Here is a 17,595-nt window from a genome sequence, read left to right as displayed (position 1 = left end):
AGATGGTGGAGTCAGAGGTGGGGAAGGAGAGGACAATCTGAGCATCATCAGCATAGAAATGGTATGAGAAACCATAGGATGCGATGATGGGGCCCAGGGAGCGGGTGTAGAGAGAGAACAGGAGAGGACCCAAGACTGACCCTTGGGGGACTCCAGTTAAGAGAGGGTGAGGTGTGGAGGTTGCTCCACGCCAGGTTACCTGGTAAGTGCGGTTGGAGAGGTAGGAGGAGAACCAGGCCAGAGCAGTGCCAGAGATCCCCAGGTCAGCAAGAGATGATAGTAGAATAGAGTGATCAACAGTGTCAAAGGCAGCAGAGAGGTCGAGGAGAATTAGGACAGAGGAGAGAGAGGCAGCTCGGGCACATTTAAGTGAGTTGGTGACAGACAGGAGGGCGGTTTCAGTAGAGTGAGCAGAGCGGAAGCCAGATTGGAGAGGGTCAAGCAGAGAGTGGTTGGACAGGAAAGCAGAGAGCTGGCGGTGTACAGTCCGCTCGAGGGTTTTGGAGAGGAAGGGTAGGAGGGAGACAGGACGGTAGCTCTGGAGGGAGGTGGGGTCGAGGGTAGGTTTTTTGAGGAGGGGAGTGATCGAGGCTTTTTTGAAGGCAGAGGGGAAGATACCAGAAAGTAGAGAGGTGTTGAGGAGGGAGGAGATGAAGGGGAGTAGAGCAGGAGCAGCAGCTTGAAAATGGTGAGTGGGGAGGGGGTCCAAGGCACATGTGGTGGGTTTGTGACCCTGGAGCAGGGAGGAGAGGTCAGAGTCTGAGAGGGGCAAGAAGGTGGAGAAGGAGGGTGAGTTAGTAGGGGTTGCAGTGGGTGTAGGAGTTGGAGCGGGAGGGGGTGCGGGGGAGGGAGAGGTGTTAAAGAGTTTGCGGATATCTGAGATTTTAGAAGAGAAGAAGGAGGCAAAGTCATCAGGGGAGATAGAGGAGGGAGGAGGAGGGAGGAGGAGGGGGGGAGGGTTAAGGAGGGAGGAGAAGGTAGAGAATAGTTTACGTGGGTTGTTAGTGGAGGCTTGGATTACAGATTGGAAATAAGCACATTTAGCAGAGGAGAGAGTAGAGGAGAAGGAGGAGAGGAGAGTGCGGTAAAGGTCTAGGGCAGCAGGGAGTTTGGTTCTCTTCCATTTCTTTTCAGCAGATCGCAGTGTGATTCTTGCCGAGCGGAGCGCAGAGGAGAGCCAGGGATGGGGAGGGGAGGGGCGAGCAGGACGGGAGGTGAAGGGACAGAGGGAGTCGAGGGAGGAGGTGAGTGAGGAGAAGAGGGTGGAGGTAGCAGAGTCTACGGAGAGTTGTGAGAAGGAGTCGATAGGAGGGAGGTGAGAGAGAGCAGTGGAGGCAAGGACAGAGGGGGAGAGAGAGCGGAGGTTACGGCGAGAGGTGACAGTGGGGGTAGGAGGAGCAGGGAGAGGGGGGAGAGACAGAGAAAAAGAGATGAAATAGTGATCAGAGAGGTCCAGGGGGGTGACAGAGAGGGTGGAGGGGCAGCAGGCCCTGGAGAAGGTGAGGTCCAGTTGACGGACAGCTTTGTGGGTAGGAGGGGACGGAGAGAGACAGAAGTCGAAGGAGTGTAGGAGAGGGAGGAATCCAGCAGAGTGGCTGGGGTTGGAGAGATGGATGTTGAAGTCACCCAACAGGACAGTCGGGGTAGACAGGGAGGGGAGGGAGGAGAGTAGATAGTCGAGTTCATCCAGAAACAAACAAGAAACAAACATCACATGAAACAAACAAGTGTTTTAATAGTTCGATACAAAACATTCTGATATATTTCAGTATTATATGCTTAGAAGTGTTAAAAATGACAACAGGACTCTAAAACCTAATGTTACAATACCACCTACTTTATGTAACCCTGGAAATGTTTAAATCCTGATTCTTTCAATCAAAACTCTTTTTACAATGGAGGTAGATGTGTTATTTTGCTCAGTTAAAACACACACACACGGTTAACCCTTTGTTAAATTATCTGTAGCATGTCTGAAGGAAGTAGAAGACATTCAAGAGTTTGGGAATGTTTCACCTTGTTTGCCATTAACAAGGTAACATGTCTTTGTATGCGGCTCTTCTGTCCTACACTAAGAACACCTCAGGGATGGTGCGACACTTGCGAGCAAAGCATACTGAACAGTATAATGTGCTTCAAGACAGTGGTAGTGCTACACCTTCAGCACATCGTGTACCAGGTATGTTCCATTCAAATTCAAGTAATCACTACTTTTCACTGGGGTGCTTTTGGATAAAATGGGCATTGATACACTAAGGAATACAAGACAGTAGTACAGCACAGTACAAATAATAAGAGAGCAGTTAAGGGGCTTACATTAGTAAAAACACTGGTGCCAAAAAAGAGATGTGAATGGGGTTAAAACTGTAGAAATAAATGGATGAATCAAAGTTTATTATTATTATGTAATGTTTTTTTTGCCTCTTCAGGAACGGCCATGAGAAAAAAAAACAAAAAAAACTGTATGATACACGGGTTGATATGATTACCAGGGACTGACAGCCTTTAGTGGTTGAAGATGAAGGCTTCAGAAACTGTGCAGGTTAGTGATCCTCAGTATACATTACCAAGCAGGAAGACTCTCAAGAACATGGTTACTTGTCAGTATACCATTCATAAACAAACAGTAATGGAGGAGGTGCAGAGAGCTGACCATGTTTGCCTAACAACAGATTAAATCTAAGTGTGGACAGAAGAGATCAATTTTTCAAGGAGTTTTTGTTTATTTTTATATATAACTTGGCTATATACACACATATACATTTATAATGTAAATTTCATAATGTTTTTTTTTTTTTCAAATGAGCAACAAATGAAACGTTTAGTAAAGTTCCAGTATTTTTTTTAATCAAGATGCTGCGTCTTGTTTTTACTTTTTAACAAACATTTTAGTTGTATTTTTCAACCCAATGATCATAGCAGCGTATACAAATGGAGCTAATATATTATTTAACGTTGGATTTCAAATGCCGATTTTTTTTTTAAATACTTTACTATCATAAATTATTAGCTAAATTAAACTTTTAGTTTTGTATTACAGAAAATGTAATTACTTTTCTTAGGCTACAAGCACAATTCATCACCGGGGATTCGAACCCGTGGTTTAGCTAAACTTCCCTAAACGATTTCCCATTCATTCTCTATGGTAGTGCTAAACTACTACGGATGTAATACTGCTGCCGCCGCTACGTGGTTTTGGCGCTGTTGTGCAGGTCTGTTCCTAAACCAGAGCTCCCGCCTCAGCTCTGCAGAGTGAGTACAGTGAGTGAGATATGAACAGCATAACCTGCTCGCGTAGCTCGGAGTGAAATACGTTAAAATGCGGTTATTTTTGTTTGTTGTTGTTGTTGTTGTTGTTGTACGAGTAAGTAAACGTAAAAGGAGCTATTCTAACTATATTTATATAGAGAATAGAAAAATATATATAAAGATATAAATATCCTTAATTTCTGTACACTGCAGTTTAACCTCCTCCAACATAAAACATATTCTATATACAGTTAATATGTATTGATAATTGATTGTATATTATTAAACATCATTCTGCCATAAACATCACAACTTTCTCGCGTAGCTCGGAGTGACAGGAAGAATGCGGTTATTGTTGTTATTGTTAATTATTATAAGAGTGAGTCAATGTCAAAAAGGAGCTATTCTAACTCTATATTATATAAATAATATTGTCTCCAAATACCGTTAATGTGACTTGAATGCGGTTATAACTGATTTTATATTATTATTATTATTTGTTTGCTTAGCAGATGCCTTATCCAGGTTGATTTAAATTTACAATTGTAACTGCAATACTTTACAGTAAGTTATGTGCAAGTATAACCATGTAAATATATGGACACTTATCACTCTTCCTTAAATGCGCTTTACTTGCTCTTATCTGTCCCCTATTTTACTGCATTTAATCCTGTACTTTACAGAGTACTGTACTGTAATCTGCCACTAGTGTTATTCAATCTGTATTGTTTTGTATTTAATTATATCCTGATGTAACTATCACGGACACTTATCTGCTCCATTATTTAATCGTATTTTGTCATATACTTATACTTGCTAGAACCAAAGTCATTGTATTTTATCTTGCTCTTAATTGTATTATTACTTGTACTGTGATTCATGAAATGTATTTTTGTTTACGACTGTAAGTCGCCCCGGATAAGGGCGTTTGCTAATAAATAAATAAATAAATAAATAAATAAATAAATAAATAAATAAATAAATAATCGTTTAAAAGCATTAGAGACAGTGTAGTTAACTGAAGGTTTTAAAGTGAAAATAGTTACAAGTAAGATCAAATACAATATAATTACAATTAAAGCAAATGCAACCTGTGCAGATACAAAGTGCCAAACAGACAAGTGCAAGAACAAAACAAATATTTGCTGGCTAGCTTTTTTATTTGTTTAATTTATAATAAGTTAATAACCAGTGTGAAGAGAGTTTCATTTAAATCTGTTAATTGGACACAATTTATTCTTCAACTCCTAACAATAAACATATGTATAGTTTAACCAACTTGGTTGTTATTGTACAATTATTATGTATTAATTTAAAAGAAAAAAGCATGTGCTCACTCACTCACAGATAGATTACAACTAAAGTACAGAGGGAGCTTCTACAGAATTGACTGGAAAGCTTTTGAATTTGCTGGTTTGTTTATTTAAGGTCATACAGAGGTAGTGATCAAGTGGGAACTCTTTAAAGTGTTTTCACAACAAAGGATTCTGGCATTTTTATTTTACATTTTACAAAAGCAGACTCTGAAAAGTTGTCTTTGTAGACTGATTGTCTACAAAGATTCCATAAACTCTCACAGGTTATTCCACGTTGGCCATCTGTGTAACTAGATATAAATAATATGCAATATGTGTATGTGTGTGTGTGTGTGATGTGTGTGTGTGTGTGTGTGTGTGTGTGTGTGTGTGATGTGTGTGTGTACATAATCAATCAATCTATTTTATATAGCGCCTTTCATAGTGGACCACCATCACAAAGCGCTTATAATATAATGCATTATGTTGCTGCATTTTATTTTTTTATGTATTTAGTTTAATGTTTTATACTGTAAATAGCTTAATTTGCATTCAAAATATCCTAATGATGTCTAGATCATTACATTTCAGTAGTATAGACTCTAAGTGTGCTGAGTTCTGCCAGTCTCTGCAGTGCTTCCAGTGTTATTACTGGTATTATTATCAAATGGGTTAAAATTATGATAATACTGTAAAATTTTATATATACAAGGAAAGCTAAGTAACAGAAATATTAAAAGTTAAATATGTCGTGCAGCAAAAAAGTGAAATAGTTAAAAAAAAAAAAAAAAGTTTATTCCAGTCTCCTAGTGCTAATGATGTGTAATGCCCAGGGACAAAAAAAAAACCTGAAAACAGCCTTATGCAGCAGGATTTTCTGATACACCTATTCTCGACTGGCCCAATTTAAAGCATCTGCAATTACACTGAAGCACTGGTTTACTGGTGATATATAAAATGTCATACTTAAGTTACAACACAGATTTTCGCACTGGGTGTCAATCTCCTGACATGTCCCTTAGTTGTTTATCTAAATCTGCGGGAACACGGAGCCCCTTTGCGGCTTGGAACTTGGTTTCAGGAGACGAGGTTTCAGGAGACTTTTTTTTTTTTTTTTTTTTTGTCAAAAAAAAAAAAGTTTTAAAGAGAAGTTCTATCTACAGAACAAAAGAAAATGGATTTGCCCGTGCCTTTCTCCAACAAGTACTTCAAACCTCGGTTCCCGAATCGCACTTACCTGGAGACCGTTCGGTTTTGTGTTCCCGCAGCTTAAGTGTTGCTTGCATATAAAGGCGAAACCATGGCAACTTGTCATAAACATTGCAGACAAAGAACTTACATTTTAGAGTAAAACTGACCAACATATGTTTTAAAAATGGCACGTTGTGTTATCGTTGTCCTTAAAACGTTTTTTAGATGTTTAACTGTTGTGCACATAAGTAGCAACACAAAATTCAGTAAAAACCCAACTGTATAAATGGGTAATTGTATGTAAAAATAATGTGATATCTGTATAATGTGATATCTTGTAACAATTGTAAGTCGCACTGGATAAGGGCGTCGCTAAGAAATCAATAAAAATAAAATGTTCTCGAGGGCGGAGCTACTGTAGTCTAGGCGTGCATTTCTACAACGAGACGCTGGGTGATGCTGACGTGCTTCATATATACTCGAATCTGGAGTATTCAGAAACACTTCGTTTTTAGAAGGCGAATGCTATGTACCTGCAAACAAGACACTTGGGAACTGAGAATACAGACTACAGAAAGACAACATTAAAGAAAAATAAACGAATGCGTAAGTTGATATTATTATTATTATTATTATTATTATTATTATTATTATTATTATTATTATTATTAGTAGTAGTAGTAGTAGTAGTAGTAGTAGGAGTAGTAGTAGTAGTATTAATAGTATTTATTAGTATTATTATTATTATTAGTGTTATTTGTATTACTGCATTAGCCAGGGAATCGATATATATATATATATATATATATATATATATATATATATATATATATATATATATATATATATATATATATATTACTACAGTACTAGTTCTTAACACAACAGTAGGTCTACTAGTGACGTTTTATCATATGTTCTCATCTGTATGGAAAATATATGGCTACTTTTGAGGAACTGTTTATACTTTTAAAAAAAATAAAAAAATAAACACACATTTAGTGTCAAATCACCCAAACAACAATTCCATAAAAACAAAAAGAGTACGATTTTTTTTTTTTTTACTGTACTGTCATTTGAACTTTAGTGTTTGTGTCACAACTGTAAGTCTGCTGAATACTATCCCCCATTGAACAATGCCATCTATTTATTTCACAAAGCAATTTAAGCTCAACAGCATTCTGAATATGTACAGGCAAACACTTTTCTTAAAAGAAAAGTAAATATATATATATATATATATATATATATATATATATATATATATATATATATATATATATATATATATATATATATATATATATTTATTTATTTCTTAGCAGACGCCCTTATCCAGGGCGACTTACAATCGCAAGCAAATACAAATACATTCAAGTGTTACAATATAAGTCATACAATAAGAACAAGAAATACAATAATTCTCAAGTGTGACAAACCACAATTCAATAATACAGCAGATAATAGTGAAAGTTACATCAGGATATGATTAAGTACAAAATACTACAGATTAAACATTTGGCAGATTACAATATTCTGAAGTACAGGATTAAATGCAGTAAAATAGGGGGCAGATAAGAGCAAAATAAAGCATATTTAAATGAAGGGTGATAGTGTCCCAGGATACAACAGAGGAGTTCTACAGGTGCTGTTTGAAGAGGTGAGTCTTAAGGAGGCGCCGGAATGTGGTCAGGGACTGGGCAGTCCTGACATCTGTAGGAAGGTCGTTCCACCACTGCGGAGCAAGGGTGGAGAAGGAGCGGGCTCGGGAGGCAGGGGAGTGTAGCGGAGGTAGAGCCAGTCTTATAGTGCATATATATATATATATTCTGCTGGTTACTAAACTGATATTTTACTTTAAGTCAGCCTTCATTTGTGCAAATCTTGGACGTAAACAAACAAACCCCTTACCCTACTTTTTTTCAGGTTAAACAAATCGACCCGTTCCATCAAGGTAAGCCATTTGTTTTTATTCATTACAATGTCTCTAATTGTCCTTTGATTAACAGTATATGCCTCACTTAGGAGAGAAAACATTTGTAATGTCTTGCTGACTTGCTTTCTTATTTTCAGATGCTTACATGCAGATTTTATGTTTTGCTTTTGGAGCGGGAGTGTTAATGACATTGGTATGAACGTTCAGTTAACAACAAATTAGGAAAGCGAGTCAAAGGTTAACTGCATAACTTTGTTGTTTTAATTGGCCATGATTATTTCGCTGGCGCTACAATGAGGGAAACTACAATGCTTATATTTACGTTTGCTTGGCTTGGGAAGCTGGCGGGTGGAGGAGGGGTGGCGATATAACGGAAAAATAGCACTGTTTTTAAATTGGTGATATTTATTCAGAGAGAATAGCTGTTGGTATGTGAGGGTGGTGTTATAAAGCGGGACTGTAGTAGTACTATTTTTTTGTATTATTATTATTATTATTATTATTATTATTATTATTATTATTATTATTATTATTATTATTATTATTATTATTATTAGCAACTGTCAAGTTTTAAAGAAAAGTTCTATCTACAGAACAAAAGAAAATGGATTTGCCCGTGCCTTTCTCCACCAAGTACTTCAAACCTCGGTTTCCGAATCGCACTTCCCTGGAGACGGTCCGTCAGGATTTCAACACGTCCTTCGGCACCCTGTCTTTGCAGGATGTCTGTGATATGATAGCTTTACTGCATGCCGACAACAACACGCAGAAGACCCTGCTAATTGTCGCCTACTTGCTCATCATGACCTTCTCGCTGTTCGGAAACATGCTGGTGTGCCTCGTCGTGGTCAAGATGAAAGTTAAGCATGCCATCACCAATTTCTTCATCTTCAATCTGGCTTTAGCACATCTAATGCTAACTATTCTCAACATGCCGTTTACATTGGTAAGGGTTAACTCTCTCAAGATCCCCACGTTGCTCCTCCCACCTCCAAAAGAAAAAAAACGCTAATTTGATTGTCTTAGGCCCTAAGTTCTCAACCGGGTGGGGGGCGTGTGAAACCTTCCAGGGGGGCGCGGTATTCGATATTTAGTTTGTGTTTGTTGGTTAATGCGTTGTCACATTATTTCTATCCTCCTCCTTCCTCCCTTTGTAACTTACTTACTCCTGTGTCAAAAGCGAACACGAACAGTGTATATGTATTTGATTGAACGGACAGTGTGACTATCCAGGCGGCTAAATAAACGCACTATATTAAATAGGCAGTAATAAAAAAATATATATATATATATTAAAAAGTTAAATAAAAAAAAGAGGGGGGGCGGCATAGCAAATGTAAAAATAATTTACTAATGAAGTTAGCAGAGTCATACTTTCTCTCTAAACAGCATGCATCAATTTATCATTTTATCTGGTGAATGAAGCAGTTCAACATGGTAAAAGCAGTACAGAGGCAGGTGGAGAAACAGGGTTGCAGGTGAGGTCTGTAATGGCGTAGTGATTATAACAGTGAAAGTGTTAGACTCAGTTTTGAGATATATTGTTTGAGGCACATTGTGATATGATAGTAGGCTAATGCTGCATAGTAATACTCAGCAAATAAAGTTAGCATAGCCATATATGTTCTCTTTATATGGCATGCATCAATTTATTATTTGATCAGGTGAATGAAGCAATGCAACCAGGTGCGAGCAGCTGCACAGACACAGGAGAGGCAGGCAGAGCAATAGGGTTGCATGCTAGGAAGGATGTAGACAGCAACAGTGACAGTAGCAGGGACAGTGAGAGTGGCAGTGACGGTTCCAGTGAAAATCAGTGTAGCAGCGAAGATGTCAATGTTATGGACATTGTTGAAGACAAGCCAAACCAACCTGACCATACCTGAGTATACAGAAGTGCAGAGATTGTCAAATAAGGTCCTGTGTTTTCAAGACAGCTGGTACAAGCAATATCCATGGCTTCACTATAGCCCCTCCTTGAAAAGAGTTCTGTTTCCAGTGTGTCAAAGCATACAACATCAAGAAGTGCACATTGGAAAAAAAAAATCAGACACTGCTTTTTCCTCAAAGGGATTCAATAACTGGAAGAATGCTCTAGTTAGCTTTGATCGTCATCAATGTAGTAAATCCCACCATCATGCTGTCACAGTTAATGCCCAAGAGGCAAGGCCAGTAGATACACAGCTGTCCAGTACCCGGGCAAAAAAACAGAAAGAGGCAAGGCATTGTATTGAGAAGATTGTGGGTTCAGTGCAGTACCTTGCTAGGCAGGGTGGAGCCTTTCAAGGCCATGAGGCAAATTATGGGAATATATTCCACCTTTTAAAATTCCTAGGGAAGGATGACCCCACTCTCTCTACTTGGTTAGCCCGTTGTCATGATTATGCCAGTCCTCAGGCCCAAAATGAATTTTTGAACTTGTTGGGCAATGCAGTTGTCAGAGACATTGCAACATCCATCAGGTCTCTACCAGTTCTGCAGTACTCCATAATAATTGATGGCACTCAAGATGTAGCAGGGAAAGAGCAAGAGTCTGTATGTTTCAGATATGTGGACCATGACCTGGTGCCACATGAGTTATTCATTGGTTTGTATGCGGTCTCAGGGACCACTGGAGAGGAGATAGCAAAAGTAGCTGTTGATGTCCTTTTGAGATTGAATCTTCCAATGTCTGGCTCACGCGGTCAGACATATGATTGTGTTGGCAATATGGCAGGGAAGAGACAGCAGCCATTGGCTCTCTATGTACACTGTGGTGCACACTGTTTAAATCTTATCACACAGTCTGCTTGCACAGCCCCTCCCTTAATACGTGACTCCTTGCAGTGGGTCCACGAGCTGGGGAATCTGAGCAATCAATCAGGAAAATTCAAGGCGATGTTTGAGGTAAAGGCAGGATCAGGAGGACACCACACAACACTAAAACCACTGTGTCCGACCAGGTGGACGGTCTGAGGGAAGGCTGTCAACTCAGTTCTTTGTTAGTATGACAGTGTGGTGTCTAGTTTGGAAGAGATGGCTTCTAATGGATCAGACACAGGTGTGAGGGCTAATGGTCTCCTAGACAGATTTCAGAAAGGGAAAACTATCCTTGGACTCCTCCTAGCATCAGAAGTGATAGGGGAACTAGAGTGTTTAAATAAGTCTCTGCAAAAACAGACACAAACCATTGCAGGAATGCAAGCTGCAATAGTATATCAAATCCACTCTTCAAGGCAAAATAAATGAGGAAAGCTTCCAGGATGTGTTTGACAAGGCAGTGGCAATGGTTGATTCCTGGTATTGAGCCCATTCAAAAGCCTCACCAAAGAAAGCCACCGAAACGGTATACTGGTGGGGCAAGCCAGCATGCTCCAAAGTCACCTGACGAATACTACAGGATTGAATTCTACAAAATGTTAGACACAGTGGATTTGCAGTTTACAGAGCGGTTTAACCAGACAGATTTACAAATCCTTCTGAAACTGGAGAAAGTTCTCCTTACTGGGAAAATGGATGAGGTTGTAGATCAGTACCCAGAGCTGAATAGGGAGAGTTTGAAAGTGCAACTACCTATGTTCCTTTCAAAGAACACCTACAAGTCCAGTGCTCAAGCTGCAGATATCCTAAGAGGAATGTCAGTTGAGGTTAGAGGCTTGTTTGATATGATTGAGGCCCTTGTTAGGTTTTTGTTAGTCATTCCTGTGTCCTCAGCAGAAGCTGAAAGAAGCTTCAGCGCACTCAGAAGACTGAAAACGTGGCTCAGATCCACCATGTCACAAATGCGCCTAAACAACGCTGCAGTGTGCCATGTCCATCAGGACAAACTGGACCTTATTGATCTCAGAGCGATCTGCCAACAATTCATTTCTGTCAATGACAGACGTAGGCATGTGTTTGGGTCTTTTACGTAGAAGCAAGGAAGAGAAAGCTGCACTTTTCAGCAGGAGGAAAGCCAGCTAATGTTAGCTAGGGATAAATGTTTGTGTCAGATAACTACAGTCCTGAAAGCAAGACTGTTAACTGCACTCTATGTGAATAAACCTATAACTGCTTTTTGAAACGTATGCCCTCTACAATGCAGTATCTTGTGTGTGTGTGTGTGTGTGTGTATGTGTGTGCATGCACGTAAGCTTGTATGTGCTCATGCTTGTAGCGGCAGGGGTATTGGTAGCTTACAGTAAGGCTGGGATAGGTTATAATTCAGGTTATTAGTAATTCTATAGCAGGGATGTCAAACCAGCTTCCAGGAGGGCCACTTTATCATAGTGTTTTGAGTGTATACCAGCCAACTTCATGTCAATCAAATTGTCCCTGATTCATGTCCAGCATTCATTTCAAGCCACCAGAAGTGACCATTTAACAGCTGTCTCCTAGTGACCGTGACTCTGCCCCCCTAAATAATTGTGTCTCCACCAATGTTCAAACCAAACCTCCGCCCTTGCGGTATTTCTACCCTGCATCCAAAGAGGTTCCAGTGAAGCCATTTGATCTCAATTAGTTGCGGCTGTAGTAAGTTCAGCCTTTGCCTGTGCTTTGCGTTGTGAAATTCAGCACCATGGCCAGCGCTCTCACGTGCCGTTACTCTCTCGGTCTGTGTGCGAACAAGCCACAGTGAATCTGTCTTTTAATTGGTCCCACAATGCTTTAGACCCAAATAGCCTTCAACACTATGCATCACCTTGTTACAAGCCCTTTTCTTTAACCACTCGACCACACAGCCCCCGTCTATGCGTCGTTCCTATTCAAGCACCGCCGCAGTCCTTTTTTTAAACACACGTCGTTGTAATTTTATTTATGTCCTGTATTTTGTAAATTGCTCCAGTTAAAACGCTACAAGCCAGAAAGAGACCATCAGAAAGCGATACATCCGGGGCTCCCGAGTGGCACATCCAGTAAAAGCACTCACATAGAGTGCGCCCTATAGCCTAGACGTCGCCAGTTCGAGTCCCAGCTGTTCCTTTGCCGACCGAGGACTGGAGCTCCCAGGCGGTGGCGCACAATTGGAGGGAGGGAGAGTGTCCTCGGCTCACGCTCACAGCGCACCAGCCAATGTTCTTCCAGCGAACCGAGAGAGAGAGGTGTTTTTGAGCCAGGTTTTCCTCTACATTGTAGAGAAACCGGTGCATAATTCCCTAAAGCATTACTTATATTTATTTGATGATAAAATACTAGAATGCTAGCAGGCAATAAAGAGTCCAGCTATATGCAAACTTATTAACGTTAATGCCGGTTTTCCATCACTCGACTGTCGCTCGACTAAAAAAACAGTGAGAGCCGATGCTACAGACTAATTCTCACCGCAGGCTAATTCTCACTCCCAGGGCTGTGAAGGTTTTTTGAGATTTTAGCGATCCGAGAAGAGAGGATATGTGTCCTTAGTGTGATTTAACCTTATATATATATATATATATTCAAATGTCATTCATGTACAGCTAATTTTTCTTTAAACTGGAGGTGCACACTTGTCTGAAACTTATATATATATATATCATCAGCTCTGATGCTAATCAATAAAGATCCTGCCAACTATGCATTGTATTAACAGATTATTTATAATTATTTATTTAGCAGACACCTTTATCCAAGGCAGCTTAGAGACTAGGGGGTGAACGATGCATCACAACTGCTGCTGCAGTCACTTACAATAGGTTTTACGTCTCATCCAGATGTTTACGTTTTGTTTGTTTGATCATTTTTCCCCCATTGAAAATAGGGTCAGGTGAATGTGGGCTCAGTTTGTTTCCTATCCACCTGTTTGCAGGCTCGCTTTGTGAGCAGCACTTCGGACTTTGGGAAGGCGATGTGTCATATGAGCCGCTTCACACATTACTGCTCCCTCCACGTGTCCACCTTCACCCTCACTGCTATCTCGCTGGAAATATATCAGGTCAGTGCGATCTATCAGACATGCCTGCCGTAACACGTTCTGTTCTTCACCTTACTCAATATAGTCACCCCTTACTGTTTTTTTTTCTTTAAACCCAGCCTCACAAGCCAGAATCTAGTTGCATGAATAAAGTAAGCTCTTCTCATTTCAAGAAGGCACAGGCATTACAGGGTTAAACACATTTATTCTTTCTTTTTGTTTTGCTGAACATGCATTTAGAATACATTTGAAGACATTGCCAAAAAGACCTCTAGTCGAAACATTTGTCAAAGACCGTTTCTTTTGGTATTGCCGCATATACTGCTAAGTAGAATTGATTATTTTTCTTAGAGTTATGGGGTCAACGCCAAATGACAAAGTCGTGTATGTTTCCAAGATATCTCACACACCCAGTGCCAACCCAGCGTGTTTTCCCTGTTTCAGGCAATCATGCATCCACTGAAGCCACACATGACAGCAGCCCGAGGGATCACCTACATCTCCTTCCTCTGGATCATGGCTTCCTGCTTCTCTTTGCCCCACACCATTTACCAAAAGCTGATGCATTTTGATCTTGGGTAAATGTATTGACCGCTGCACTCACACACAGCTGAGCACAGATCAGAAAGATCACCTCCCTTATTCACCTGAACGAGTTTTAAATGGTCTCTCCAGTTTTTAAAAAGTTTACTACTCTATACCATGGTCAAAGTATATCAGCGAGCGCAGCATGGTAAAGCGTATGCATAGTACAGCCTGGTAAAAACTGTAGTAAAGCAGGGTAAAGCAGGCTGGTACTGTATTATGATCGCACAGATGTTGTGAGGGGGTTACATTGGTTTTTATAATCACATTTATAACCAAAGAAACTAAGAACATTTAAGAATGAGAGGAGGCCATTTGGTCTATCAGTGCTTGTCCAGTTCTTAGAAGTTAATTGATTTCCAAACTTTGTCAAGTTGGGTCTTAAAGGATCCCAAGGATTAACCATCAAGAACATGACTAGGTAACCCATTCTGTACCCCCGGTGTAACAGAAGTGTTTCCTATTCTGTTAACTTAATTTCCAACTGTGTCACCTGTTTTTGTGCTGCACATAAAGTTCTGGCTTCAGTGGTCAACTTCTTTGAATTTAAATTATTTACTGTAGACTCATTACTGTAGTCTCATTAAATTTGTACATTGATGTGATGTATATGGATTTGTAAATTAACAAAGTTCTGAGATCAGCCGGCTACTGGGAACTGAACATGCAATGCTGGGCTGAATGGGCTTCTCACATTCATGAGTTTTCTTACGGGAGTAGCCGACGGCTTCCATGGCTTTTTAGCTGGCGATCTCACCAGCATGTGTTTTGGCATTCTTTTAATCACACCGTCTTTATCTGTCATCCAGGCAAGACAACACCCAGCAGCTGTGCCTGCCAGACTTCCCTGCTCCCTCAGACCTCTACTGCAAGTACCTGGACTTGGTCACGTTCATCATACTGTACGTGGTGCCCCTGCTGGTGATCACTGTCACCTACACCATAGTGAGCAAGAGGCTGTGGTGGCGCAAAATCACCAGGAACATTAACAGCAAGCAGTGGCGCCGCAATCAGAAGACCATCAAGATGCTCATGCTGGTGGTACTTGTGTTTGCCGTCTGCTGGTTCCCCCTCAACTGCTTCATGGTCCTCTCCGCCAGCAATGTCATCAGTATCAACAACACCCTCTACTTTGCCTTCCACTGGCTCGCCATGAGCAGCACCTGCTACAACCCCTTCATCTACTGCTGGCTCAACATCAAGTTCCGCACCGGGATAAAGGCCCTGCTCCAGATCTGTGTCTGGGAGAGGGACCCCGGCCGGGTGGACATTCCCGCTGTGTCGCTGGAAGCAGGGAGAAGGATTGCATTGCCCAAGGCTGGAGGAAGGAGGAAGTCCGATGGGGATTTGCGCAAACCTCGCCCGTTCACCTCCAGAAGGATGTCCGAGGTCCACGGTTCGGGCATCGAAATGGGTATGATTAACAACGCATTCTAAGGGAGGGCAAATCTTGTATGGGTGTTTCTCGTGTTCGCCAACTATGGAGATCTCCATTGCGCAACCCAGGGCATTTAATATATAAAGTGCTGCTGTTGTGAATCAGTGTATGCAGTAGTATGCAAAGACCTTATGGAAAAAATGCCACTGGAGATCCTCATTACAATCCCAGTGTATTACCCTAGCAGAACCATTCGGAAAACACAGCATTACCAGCAACAAATTGAGGTGGAAAAAAAGAAATCCAGAGCGGTGCTGGTATATACAGCAATGGCCAAAAGATTTGCATCACCTAGAATTTTAGGAAGAGACATAATTAAAAAAAAACCTATATGAACATAATTTAGATCTTGAATTCAACATCATGCAATCAAAATAACTACAAAATGATATCGCAAAAGTCTAGCGGAAGCCATTATAGTAGTACAGTATTTCATGTTTTGATTTCGAAATATCAAATTTTTCAATTTTTGTCAGTTTTTCATTAAGTATATGAAAACACTACAGCGGTATGTCATTCAATATGTTTACGTAACATTATTCATCAGGTTTCATTTCACTTTATGATGCAATATTAGTTAATTCTATAGGGTGATGATGCTAAACTTTTGAGCATATCTGTACTTTATATATCACTGATATGTTACCATGGTATTGCAATGGATTAGCAGCAGTGTGTATAGATGCATTGTGATACCATTGGAATGTGAACACACAACACCAATTTCATTTACTTTATATAGTATCTGTCACGAACAAACATCCCAGTGCGCTTAATAAACACAACAAATTGAATAAAAAAAATAACTCTTAACAGACAGATAATAAAAGGCCAACATTTTGGGTGCACTAACCATGGGACAGTTAGTCCACCAAATAGGGGAGGGGGGTCTAACTAACTTAAAACCCCTTTCGTCAACACACGCTAAATAATAATTTTGAACTGAACATTTTTTAATGCATACATGACTATATTTACAACTGTATATAAAATTTAGATTTTCAACAAAAAAAGTATTTGTTGGATAGCGTCCGTGGTAGTAATGGGTGTTGTTTGCGGGGTAGAGTAATGATTTCTATTACATTTTCATGCAAAGTGCAGTTTCTTAAGTTATACAGTCGTCTGCAGATTTATTAGAACACTCCATTGCTTTGGTTGTTCTGATTGTTGTGCATATAAAATCAAACCACTGTAACTGAAAATCTTTGAAAATTGTCAAAAGAGGCAAATAATCATTGTCTAATTTAACTGATGACTTTAAAATAGGTCACACATAGTTATTAAAAGTCGTAAGAGAAAAGGAACACACCACCACACATTGTAAAATGCAGGAGACTTTTCAGAAGTTGTTTAAGATGCCCAATTAAAGCACAAAGTGGTCTAACATTTTCACTCGAGTGCCTATTGTTTTTATATCACTCATTACAGAGCGGAAATAGAGCCCAGTACAGCTAACATAGTTTGGTGATTCCTGTTTATACCATTAAAATGTCAAAAAAGAGAAGTTGAGGTGCTCTAATACATTTGCACACTACTGTATAATGACTTGTTGTTGCCACTAATTATGACCTGCTTAACTTGTACAGTAAGTCATGACCAAGCCGAGTCAATAGAATGGTATTCAAGGTAAGATTTACACCAAAAAAAAATAAAAAATACATAAAGATTTCAGATTTGTGTTGTTCAGCTGTGGTTGTAAGCGGTGCTTTTACACATGCTGTTTATTTATTTTATTGCACGTTTCTTTGTAGTTATAGAATGCACTTTTTTTGTTGACAGAGTATGTCGATTTGATTTTATTTTAACTGTGTGATTTTGGATTTCACTGTGTTGTTTATTAATTTACATTGATTATTAATTTGATGGACACTGATTATCACTGCAGAAATGATTCCCCTGCTGGACCTGCTATTTGATCACAGGCGTTTTGTTATAAAAATTAACTGGAAGCTTGTTAAAAAATCTGGAACGGGTATAAAAGATTCAGGATGACAGCTGGCAGACAGACATGGCTGTTCTTGTGTTAAAGAGAAGGACAAAATGGGATTACTGT

General features: G+C 39.9%; 1 protein-coding gene across 1 annotated transcript; it reads left to right on the top strand.

Annotated features, from left to right (window-relative positions):
• Positions 1-2,437: 2,437 nt before the first annotated feature.
• Positions 2,438-15,445, top strand: LOC131737579 (G-protein coupled receptor 83-like; the record flags this gene model as incomplete). Its single annotated transcript, XM_059027833.1, has 6 exons — positions 2,438-2,542; positions 7,662-7,689; positions 8,265-8,617; positions 13,415-13,540; positions 13,964-14,097; positions 14,914-15,445. Coding segments are annotated over exons 1-6 (1,197 nt in total), but the record flags the coding sequence as incomplete, so codon positions are not given.
• Positions 15,446-17,595: the final 2,150 nt, after the last annotated feature.

Source organism: Acipenser ruthenus, chromosome 7 (assembly GCF_902713425.1).
Source record: "Acipenser ruthenus chromosome 7, fAciRut3.2 maternal haplotype, whole genome shotgun sequence".
NCBI lineage: Eukaryota > Metazoa > Chordata > Actinopteri > Acipenseriformes > Acipenseridae > Acipenser > Acipenser ruthenus.
Note: the sequence above shows the minus strand (reverse complement) of the source record. Positions and strands in the feature narration are given on the sequence as shown.